Source organism: Oncorhynchus clarkii, chromosome 16, assembly GCF_045791955.1.
Source record: "Oncorhynchus clarkii lewisi isolate Uvic-CL-2024 chromosome 16, UVic_Ocla_1.0, whole genome shotgun sequence".
NCBI classification, from domain to species: Eukaryota; Metazoa; Chordata; class Actinopteri; order Salmoniformes; family Salmonidae; genus Oncorhynchus; species Oncorhynchus clarkii.
Genome location: NC_092162.1, coordinates 64177132 through 64188678, shown reverse-complemented (window position 1 = coordinate 64188678; position 11547 = coordinate 64177132). Strand labels below are relative to the sequence as shown.

General features: G+C 45.0%; 1 protein-coding gene across 1 annotated transcript in view; it reads right to left on the bottom strand.

The window, feature by feature from the left end:
• The window catches only part of LOC139367742 (potassium voltage-gated channel, Shal-related subfamily, member 3), a 299482-nt gene extending 288229 nt beyond the window's left edge, over positions 1-11253 (bottom strand). Inside the window, exons 1-2 of the mRNA XM_071106061.1 lie at positions 10891-11253; positions 8389-9598 (exon numbers count right to left, since the gene is read on the bottom strand). Of these exons, the coding sequence (XP_070962162.1) occupies positions 8389-9491 (1103 nt within the window). The 5' untranslated portion in view covers positions 9492-9598; positions 10891-11253. The remainder of the gene's footprint in view (positions 1-8388; positions 9599-10890) is intronic.
• Positions 11254-11547: the final 294 nt, after the last annotated feature.

Below are 11547 nucleotides of genomic sequence, written 5' to 3'. Positions count from 1 at the left end.
TAACTCTGCTTAGTGGGATAACTCTGCTTAGTAGGATAGCTCTTCTTAGCAGGATAACTCTGCTTAGTAGGATAACTCTGCATGGTGGGATAACTCTGCATGGTGGGATAACTCTGCATGGTGGGATAACTCTGCATGGTGGGATAACTCTGCATGGTAGGATAACTCCGCATGGTGGGATAACTCTGCTTAGTAGGATAACTCTGCATGGTGGGATAACTCTGCATGGTGGGATAACTCTGCATGGTGGAATAACTCTGCATGGTGGGATAACTCTGCATGGTAGGATAACTCTGCATGGTAGGATAACTCTACATGGTGGGATACCTCTGCATGGTGGGATAACTCTGCTTAGTAGGATAACTCTGCAAGGTGGGATAACTCTGCATAGTGGGATAACTGCATGGTGGGATAACTCTGCATGGTAGGATAACTCTGCATGGTAGGATAACTCTGCATGGTGGGATAACTCTGCATGGTAGGATAACTCTGCATGGTGGGATAAGTCTGCATGGTGGAATAACAGCAAATCCACTCTGTGACAGTGGCTACAGTACGACCCTGCTAACAGCATATCCTCAATGACAGAGTGTCAGCGTGAGTGACAGGGGATGGATGACTGGCTGTCTTATGGGAGGTTGCCAGGAGCTCCAAACCCAACCAATGAGTTACTGCTACCCTTTTATCACCTCTGTGGCTCTGTCTGTGGCCTGTCTATGGCTCTCTGTCTGTGGCCTGTCTATGGCTCTCTGTCTGTGGCCTGTCTATGGCTCTCTGTCTGTGGCCTGTCTATGGCTCTCTGTCTGTGGCCTGTCTATGGCTCTCTGTCTGTGGCCTGTCTATGTCTCTCTGTCTGTGGCCTGTCTATGGCTCTCTGTCTGTGTCCTGTCTATGGCTCTCTGTCTGTGGCCTGTCTATGGCTCTCTGTTTGTGGCCTGTCTATGGCTCTCTGTCTGTGGCTCTGTCTATGGCTCTCTGTCTTTGGCCTGTCTATGGCTCTCTGTCTGTGGCCTGTCTATGGCTCTCTGTCTGTGGCCTGTCTATGGCTCTCTGTCTGTGAAATGTTGATGGTTCTCTGTCTGTGGCCTGTTTATGTCTCTGTCTAGTTGTCTGTGGCCTGTCTATGGCATGTCTATGGCTACCTGTCTATGTAGCTCTGTCTATAGCTTAGACAGGGTCTGTCTGGGTCTGTCTAATGCTCTTGTCTACGGCTGTGAAATTTAAGAGGACAGAACAATTTGTCAGCCTCTCCCTCAGTCTGACTCACACATTGACTCAAACACACTCTCACACTCACTCATACAACACATCATCATCTGGCCTAATGGGCGGCAGTGGCACTGCGACAGGCCCGTGTGTGTGTGTGTGTGTGTGTGTGTGTGTGTGTGTGTGTGTGTGTGTGTGTGTGTGTGTGTGTGTGTGTGTGTGTTAGGGTTATGCGATGTCAACCTTTGTCCTATCATGATATTTACTCATAAAACATTTATGTGTGTGTGTGGACAAAACATTTTTTTTTTTTTTTAATTGCATGGATGAATTGGACAAATCATGACGAAAGATAATGATGCTGATAGCCTGGGGAGAGACTCATCTTTTGTAATATCCCTTTCTGGTGGTGCTTCAGCATGGAACAGGTGTGTGTACGTCTGTGTCTGTGTGGCCCGCACAAGACGGAGCAAAGTGACGGTCAACCGATGACGAACGGGCTGCTGTCTTACTGTAGTGAGTTAGGATAAATCATTGGCTGGATAGAAGCAAAATCTACCATCTTCACAACTGGATAATAATTGCTTCTGTCATAAAGATGTGATTGAGAATAGCCTATGGCTAGGCCTATAGGATCCGACTTGCATTTTTGTTCTTTTTGAAAGCGGCAACTTTAGGAAACTCCCTTCTTAGCCTATCTGAATATTTGGGAAATAATCTACTGTTCATAACTGTTACTGTCTTAAAAATTTTCTGATAGGTCTAGTAGGAGGATTGGCCATTTCCTTTTCAACCTAGCATGGAGGGATCATTTATTTTTTAATAAGCTTAAAAGCCCAGTACAGTCAAAAATGCGATTTCCTGTGTTTTATATATATTTCCACACTATGATATATTTCATTGTTGCCCAAAAATGATTTGATATAGAGATAAAAACAGCTGCATTGGACCTTGAGTATCTCATATATGTATAATGTATATACAGATGAAGTAGGAAGTTTACATACACTTAGGGTGGAGTCATTAAAACTAGTTTAATGTGAACAAACTATAGTTTTGGCAAGTCGGTTAGGACATCTACTTTGTGCATGACACAAGTCATTTTTCCAACAATTGTTTACAGACAGATTATTTCACTTATAATTCACTGTATCACAATTCCAGTGGGTCAGAAGTTTACATTCACTAAGTTGACTGTGCCTTTAAACAGCTTGGAAGATTCCAGAAAATGATGTCATGGATAATAATTGCTTCAATTGCCTCATCCTCCTTTATTAATAGTGTCTGTTCAATCTGTCATAACGATGTGATTGAGAATAGCCTATGGCTTCTGATAGGCTAATTGACATCATTTGAGTCAATTGGAAGTGTGGATGTATTTCAAGACCTACCTTCAAACTCAGTGCCTCTTTGCTTGACATCATGGGAAATCAAAAGAAATCAGCCAAGACCTCAGAAAAGAAATTGTAGACCTCCACAAGTCTGGTTCATCCTTGGGAGCAATTTCCAAATGCCTGAAGTTACTACGTTCATCTGTATAAACAATGGCACGCAAGTATAAACACCATGGGACCACTCAGCCGTCATACCGCTCAGGAAGGAGACGCGTTCTGTCTCCTAGAGATTAACGTACTTTGGTGCGAAAAGTGCAAATCAATCCCAGAACAACAGCAAAGGACCTTGTGAAGATGCTGGAGGAAACAGGTACAAAAGTATTTATATCCACAGTAAAACAAGTCCTTATCAACATAACCTGAAAGGCCGCTCAGCAAGGAAGCAGCCACTGCTCCAAAACCGCCATAAAAAAGCCAGACTATGGTTTGCAACTGCACATGGGGACAAATATCGTACTTTTTGGAGAAATGTCCTCTGGTCTGATGAAACAAAAATGGAACTGTTTGGCTATAATGACCATTGTTATGTTTGGAGGAAAAGGGGGAGGCTTGCAAGCCCCAACCAGGAAGCACAGGGGTGGCAGCATCATGTTTTGGGGGTGCTTTGCTGCAGTAGGGACTGATGCACTTAACAAAATAGATGGCATCACGAGGAAGGGAAATTATGTGGATATAATGAAGCAACATCTCAAGAAATCAGTCAGGAAGTTAAAGATTTGTCGCAAAGGGGTCTTCCAAATGGACAACGACCCCAAGCATACTTCCAAAGTTCTGACCTCAATCCTATAGAAAATGTGTGGGCAGAACTGTAAAAGCGTGTGCGAGCAAGGAGGCCTACAAACCTGACTCAGTTACACCAGCTCTGTCAGGAGGAATGGGCTAAAATTCACCCAACTTATTGTGGGAGGCTACCCAAAACATTTGACCCACATTAAACAATTTAAAGGCAAAGCTACCAAATCCTAATTGAGTGTAATGTAAACTACTGACCCACTGGGAATGTGATGAAAGAAATAAAAGCTGAAATAAATAATTCTCTCTCCTATTATTCTGACATTTCACATTCTTAGAATAAAGTGGTGATCCTAACTGACCAAAGACAGGGAATTTTTACTAGGATTAAATAGTATTTGGCTAAAGTGTATGTAAACTTCCGACTTCAACTGTATACAGTACCAGTCAATAGTTTGGACAGTCACTTTATTTTTACTATTTTCTACATTGTAGAATAATAGTGAGGACATCGAAACTGTGAAATAACACATATGGAATCATGTAGTAACCCAAAAAGTTTTTAACAAATCAAAATAGATTTTATACTTGAGATTCTTCAAAGTAGCCACCCTCTTGATGACAGCTTTGCACATGCTTGTGGCATTCTCTCAACCAACTTCACCTGGAATGCTTTCCAACAGTCTTGAAGGAGTTCCCACATTTACTGAGCACTTGTTGGCTGCTTTTCCTCCACTCTGCGGTCGAACTTATCCCAAGCCATCTCAATTGGGTTGAGGTCGGGTGATTCTGGAGGCTAGGTCATCTGATGCAGCACTCCATCATTCTCCTTCTTGGTCAATTAGCCCTTACACAGCCTGCAGGTGTTGAGGTCGGGCGATTATGGAGGCCTAGTCTCTTGGCATTCTCTCAACCAGCTTCATGAGGTAGTCACCTGGAATGCATTTTAATTTACAGGAGGAATTTCTTTCCTTCTAATGCTTTTTAGCCAAACAGTTGTGTGTGCTGTGACAAGGTACGGATGGTATACAGAAGATAGCCCTATTTGGTGAAAGACCAAGTCCATATTATGACAAGAAAAGCTCAAATAAGCAAAGAGAAATGACAGTCCATCATTACTTTAAGACATGAATGTTAGTTAATCCGGAACATTTTAAGAACTTTGAAAGTCGCAAAAACCATCAAGCGCTATGATGAAACTGGCTTTCATGAGGACCGACACAGGACAGGAAGACCCAGAATTACCTCTGCCTCAGAGGATACGTTCATTAGAGTTAACTGCACCTCAGATTGCAGCCCAAATAAATGCTTCACAGAGTTCAAGTAACAGACACATCTCAACATCAACTGTTCAGAGGAGACTGCGTGAATCAGGCCTGAGGCGAAACGCCATGCCATCCTGGTTTGCGCTCAGTGCGACTGTCATTTGCTTTTCAACAGGACAATGACCAAAACACACATCCAGGCTGTGTAAAGGCTATTTGACCAAGAAGGAGAGTGATGGTGCTGCATCAGATGACCTGGCCTACACAATCACCCAACCTCAACCCAATTGAGCGTTGATGCAGCGACTGTTGGATCAGCGACCGTTAGCAACCATTGGAGCAGCGACTGTTGGATCAGCGACCGTTAGCAACCGTTGGAGCAGCGACCGTTGGAGCAGCGACTGTTGGAGCAGCAACTGTTGGATCAGTGACCGCTCTATCAATGACCTTTGGAGCAGCGACCGTTGGAGCAGCGACCGTTGCATCAGCGACTGTTAATGACCAGTGGAGCAGCGACCATTAGCAACTGTTGGAGCAGCGACCATTGGAGCAGCGACCATTGGAGCAGCGACCATTGGATCAGCGACCATTAGCAACTGTTGGAGCAGCGACCGTTGGAGCAGCGACCGTTGGAGCAGCGACCATTAGCAACTGTTGGAGCAGCGACTGTTGGAGCAGCGACCGTTGCATCAGCGACTGTTAATGACCAGTGGAGCAGCGACCATTGGAGCAGCGACCATTAGCAACTGTTGGAGCAGCGACCGTTGGAGCAGCGACCGTTGGAGCAGCGACCGTTGCATCAGCGACTGTTAATGACCAGTGGAGCAGCGAGCATTAGCAACTGTTGGAGCAGCGACCATTGGAGCAGTGAGAGTCTGATGAGGAACGGGCTGTCTTAACGTAGTGAGTTAGGTCATACATCGTGGGCTGGATAGACGCAATCTATCTACCGTCTTCACAACTGGTCATTGATTTATTTGCCTCATAAAATAACAGTAAATAAATAATATTGTTTATATTGCTGCGATTTAGAATAGCCTATGTCTAGGCAAGGCTAGTCTTTCATTCTTGTTATTTTTGAAAGCGGCAACTTTAGGACAATTTCTCAGGCTAGAATGTTTGGGAAATAAGATAGACTACTGTTCATAATTTTAACTTTGTATTAAAGCTTTTACAATAGGCCTAGTAGGAGGATTGGTTATTAGCCATTAGATTTTCAAACTCGCATGGAGGGATTATCCCAACCTGGATGGATCATTTATTTCTTAATAAGCTTAAACTTGATTCAACTTGTCATTTGATTTTAGTTTAGGCTTCAGATATTGTTTGTTCGCTCTCATTATTAGTCCCTTGACAAATGTTTTAGGCTATTTAAAAAACGTATTGATATGGAACTCGGTTAGATTCATTGTTTGATCGGGAGAAAACCATGCATAAAATGATAAAAGTGTAACCTATAGCCCAAAGTCATATTTCTATTGAATGGAGAGAAAAGCTCAATTACAGTGCATTCCGAAAGTATTCAGACCCCACTTTTTCAAAATGTTGTTACGTTACAGCCTTATTCTAAAATGAATTCCATAATTTTTTTCACCTCACCAATCTACACACAATACCCCATAATTACAAAGGAAAATCAGATTTTTAGAATTTTGCAAATGTATCAATTAAAAAAACAGAAATACCTTATTTAAATTCAATTGATTGGACATGATTTGCAAAGACACACATCTGTATATATATGGTCCCACAGTTGACAGTGAACGTCAGAGCAAAAAACCAAGCCATGAGGTCGAAGGAATTGTTTATAGAGCTCCGAGACAGGACTGTGTTGAGGCACAGATCTGGGGAAGGGTACCAAAAATGTTCTGCTGCATTTAAGGTCCCCAAGAACCCAGTGGCCTCCATCATTCTTAAATGGAAGAAGTTTGAAACCACCTAGACTCTTCCTAGAGCTGGCCTGGTGAGCTGGTGAGCAAGAACCTGGTGGTCGCTTTGACAGAGCTCCAGAGTTCCTCTGTGGAGATGAGAGAACCTTTATGGTAGAGTGTCCAGATGGAAGCCACTCCTCAGTAAAAGGCACATGACAGCCCGCTTGGAGTTTGCCAAAAGGCACCTAAAGGACTCTCAGACCATCTGAGGAAACCAAGATTGAACGCTTTGGACTGAATACCAAGCTTCACGTCTGGAGGAAACCAGGGACGGCTCATCACCCATTAATACGGTAAAGCATGGTGGTGGCAGCATCATGCTGTAGGGATGTTTTTCAGTGGCAGGGACTGGGAGACTAGTCAGGATCGAGGGAAAGATGTACGGAGCAAAGTACAGCGAGATCCTTGATGAGAACCTGCTCCAGAGCCCTCAGGACCTCAGACTGGGGCAAAGGGTCACCTTCCAACAGGACAAAGACCGTAAGCACACAGCCACGACAACACAGGAGTGGCTTCGGAGCAAGTCTCTGAATGTCCTTGAGTGGCCCAGCCAGAGCCTGGAATTGAACCCAATCAAACATCCCTGGAGAGACCTGAAAATAGCTGTGCAGTGACGCTCCCCATCCAACCTGACAGAGCTTGAGAGGATCTGCAGAGAAGAATGGGAAAAACTCCCCAAATACTGATGTGCCAAGCTTGTAGCGTCATACCCAAGAAGACTCAAGGCTGTAATTGCTGCCAAAGGTAATTCAACATAGTACTGAGCAAAGGGTCTGAATACTTAAGTAAATGTAATATTGCAGTTTTTCCATTTGAATACATTTGCAAACATTTCTAAAAAACTGTTTTTGCTTTGTCATTATGGGGTAGTGTGTGTAGATTGATGAGGGGAAAAAACTATTTAATCAATTTTAGAATAAGGCGTGTCTGAATACTTTCTGATGCACTGTAGGTTATTTTTTAACAGCTAGACACAAGATAGTTAAACAGTGTCCATAAAAAAACAAAATAATAGGTTTAAGCTATAGCCCAAGGCCCATGCAGAGAGAGAGAGATTAACAATATTTCCTGACTGGACATTTTGCGTTGATTTGGTGAAATGCTCCGCTCTGTCTGGCCTACATTCCTCTCTTGCGTTGTGTATATAACATATTTATTGAAATAGGCTACAGCAAATAGGAATAGGCGTATTACTCAGAATGTCACTTGTGTGCTGCCATGATGCGCAGTGCCAGTCAAGTGCACATCACGATGTCGTCACCATCGACGATGGCTGTCAATCATCATTGATAGACGATGCTATTGTAATATCGCCCAACCCTACTCTACTGTACCTTTTCCCCTTTTTCCATCCACTTCAATATCAGTCTCTCGCGCCTTCTATCTCTAATCTCTATCCCTCCCTCTCTCTTTCTCTGATATCCTTCCTCCCTCTTTCCCTCACTCCTCCCCCCTCTCTCTCCCCTCAGCAGTCCTCTGGGCTCTCTCCCACAGGTAGTGTGTAAGAGCAGACAGTAGCGTTGGCAGAGGCATTACTGTAAAAGAACAGGACATCTCCACTGCCACTCTCTCTGCCCTAGTGTTCGATGAGGAGATACACAGAGGACAACATTTGTAACAGTATGACAGTGTGCCTTTGTGCCAATGTTCTGGATCCATCATGAGGTACAATATTCCCCTGTACTCATGGCAGTGACGTTACAACCATGGCATGAACAGACAGGACGTATTACCCCTGCCTGCTTTGTGTTGTGTTGTCTAGGTGAAATTCATCCATCCATTTCCAGCACAGATAAAGAGTACACAGATAGATAAACAGACAACACGCACACGCACAAAAACAGATGCTTTTCCCCTTACCCAAGTGTCGTCATAGTAACGATGGTGTACCAGAATGAGGCTGGGATGCTGGTGAACTTGCTCGACGTGGAACCTTTCTCGGCGTAGAACATAACGGTAGCGAAGATGATAATGGCCATGGTGAGGGAGAAGAGGAGGAAGCCCAGCTCTGAGGCGCAGCTCTTCAGCGTGTACCCCAGGATGCGCAGCCCTTGAGAGTGACGTGAGAACTTGAAGATACGGAAGACCCGGAAGACCCGGAGCGTGACGAAGGCCCCGCTCACATCCTCGTTGTCTGTCATCACCAAGCCAATGTAGTAGGGCAAGATGGCCACCACGTCGATGATGCTCATCACGCTGCGCATAAAGCGGTAGCGGCTTGGCGCAGCAAACAGTCTCATGAGGTACTCTACTGTGAAGATGAGGACGCAGGCCGTGTCCATGCAGAAGAAGGCTACTGTGTAGCGATCGCCGCACGTCACCTCTTTGGTGTTAGGGGTGGCACCGCAAGGCACCGTCTCCACCACGTTGGTGAGGACTGAGATGGCGATGAAGAAGCCGGTGACGTAGTAGAACACCAGGGCCATGGTGGAGGTGTGAGGGTTCTCGAAGGCCCTCCACATGGTCTCTCTGAATGTCATATTGGGAAGCTTGGCATCTTTCTTGTCCTCGTCATCGTCCATCAGTCTCTCTTGGTTCTCACGCCTACGGTCCTTGTACTCTTCGTAGCAGCAGTCTCCGATGATCTCAGGAATGATCCCAAAGAAGGACAGCTCTTCGTCGTAGGACGTGATGCACTCGGAGCGAGGGTAATGCAGCTTGCCCGTGCGATAGAAGTTGAGAACAGCGCGGAACACATCCGCGTCTCGGTCAAAAAAGTATTCTTTGGTCTCCTCATTGTAGAAAAACTCTTTCTCTGAACTGCCCAGTAAGGTGTCGGGATATCTATCTAGCGTATTCCGCCAGGTCTCAAATCGGCGTCCACTTACATTGAGGACAATGAGCTCGTCTGCGCGTTTGTTCTTCTCGGTGGGGGCGATGGGCATGGGCATGTTGGCCACGGGCATCCAGCCAATAGCAGCAGCACGGGCGAAGGGCAGCCACGCCGCTACTCCCGAAGCCATGGTGAGTCTGGCTTGGGGCGAGGACAGGGACAAGTCCACCAGCACCTTCACAACCAGCTTGGCTTCAGCTCACTCACCATCTGGAGAGAGGCAGGGGTGGGGGAAGACTGTGGGGGAGGGGTGAGAGAGAGGGGAAAGGTGGGAAGGGGAGACAGCGGGGGTTAGGGAAGACAGCAGGAAAGATGGGAGGGGGAGACAGAGGGGGAGAGGGGTGAGAGAGAGACAGTGGGGGAAAGGTGGGAGGGGAAGAGAGAGGGAGAGGTGGGAGAGAGAGACAGTGGGGGAAGGTGGGAGGGGAAGAGAGAGTGAGAGGTGGGAGAAGCAGGAGAGGCGGGAGAGGAGGATGATGGAGAGAGTAGTGAGTGTGTGAGAGAGAGAGAGAGAGAGAGAGAGAGAGAGAGAGAGAGAGAGAGAGAGAGAGAAATGGATGCATTATGATTAAAAAACGACATTGTTTTAAAATGTAAATGAACAAGGTAGTGTCAAGGTGAAATAGTAGGGTAGTATAAATGTAAAACATAGAAAATATGCATACCAACTTAATTATACGAAAACACAATTCCATGTAATAGACACCAACTAGCTGGAAAGAGTACATTACTTCCAATAGGAATAACCCTACAGTATCTTAATCTGATCATGATACGTGTAATTTAAGCCTAGGGCATATTGCAATATCCTTTAAAGATCCATTCCCCATAATTACTCTGATGTAATATAAGAAATGGAAATAGCATGTACTTTTTCCCTCTATTGGGTTACAGGGTTTGCTCTTCTGTGCATGATACAAATATAATAGCCAGATAGGATTGTTCAGGATCTTCCTGCTCGCTCTTTCCAAGTCATGGGAGGTTTCACATTCATAACAAATCATATTTTCTCCTTCACAGCTTGGCAGACCAAGACATAGCCTACAGTTTTTTTTAAAACAGTGCGTAGTTCTAATTCAGTGGCCTAAATTCTAGTAGAACCCGTTGTTAAAGACGGCTCCGAGGTGCAGCCTGCGGACTGGCAGTCAAGTTGTTCAGTACCTGTTGAGTCAAAACTAACAGAACATTTCCAAAGGGTGTGCAACCCATTGTTTCCTTTGGAGGAATAGCCAGTGGCTAAATAAATGGATACCTTGTCATCTCGAATTTAGGTTCTACTGACATTGTTGTATTTGCCCCTCAATTTCTCAGTTTGAAAAAATGTATCCATCTATATAGACAAACATAACCAAGCCCTATAAAATGGCCTACGACTTTGACAGTTCTCTCAGAATCGAAAGCTTTTACAGTCATTTGGCTGCATTAGTGTTATGAGAATACAGATGCTGCCTTGCTGAAGCAAACTAAACCAATTCTTACATAAACATCAATCATTTAGGTTTCTGTTCATGGTAATACAATACACTTACCCATGCACATTTCTGCATCCACAAAAATAAGAGCTTTTCCTGGGGCTAACTACTTGTAGAGCAGCTGTTGCGCCGTAGGTTGGTTACCTTTTAGAATGTCCCTCAGAATCCACATATGAAGTTGAAATAAAAGGAGAATAACATAGCAGGATGCGATTTGGCAATAATTGTAAGCGAAAGCACTGGAGTTTAAAACAACTGTCCAACGTTTTTCATTCAGTTTCCATTGCGAGAAAGAGGGGATAATCCCACTACTCCGACGCAAGGCTTTCGCTCCACCGCCTCTGCTGTGGGAAGCGGTAAACTACACTGAGGATCGCTCTCCTTCTAGCACATTTTAGAGTGCTGGACAGGGGTAGGATTATCTTTCTCCGTTATCTCACTCTAATAAACGCCCCATATCTGATTCTCTCTCTCTCGGTCTTGCTTCATCTCTCTTGCTTTCTCTCTCTCTCTCTCTCTCTCTCTCTGTCTGTCTCTCTCTCTATTTCTCCGTCACTCCTTCTATTTATTTCCCCGACTGCTCGTTCTAGCGGTTAAATTGTCGGTTTGCCTCCGTGTGCAGCCGAGGACAGCGGGAAGAGAGAAACGCTTCGCAGCAGTGTCCGCTTTTTACTAAAAGCGCGGCAGGAAACCAATAGCCTTGGGACTCAGAAC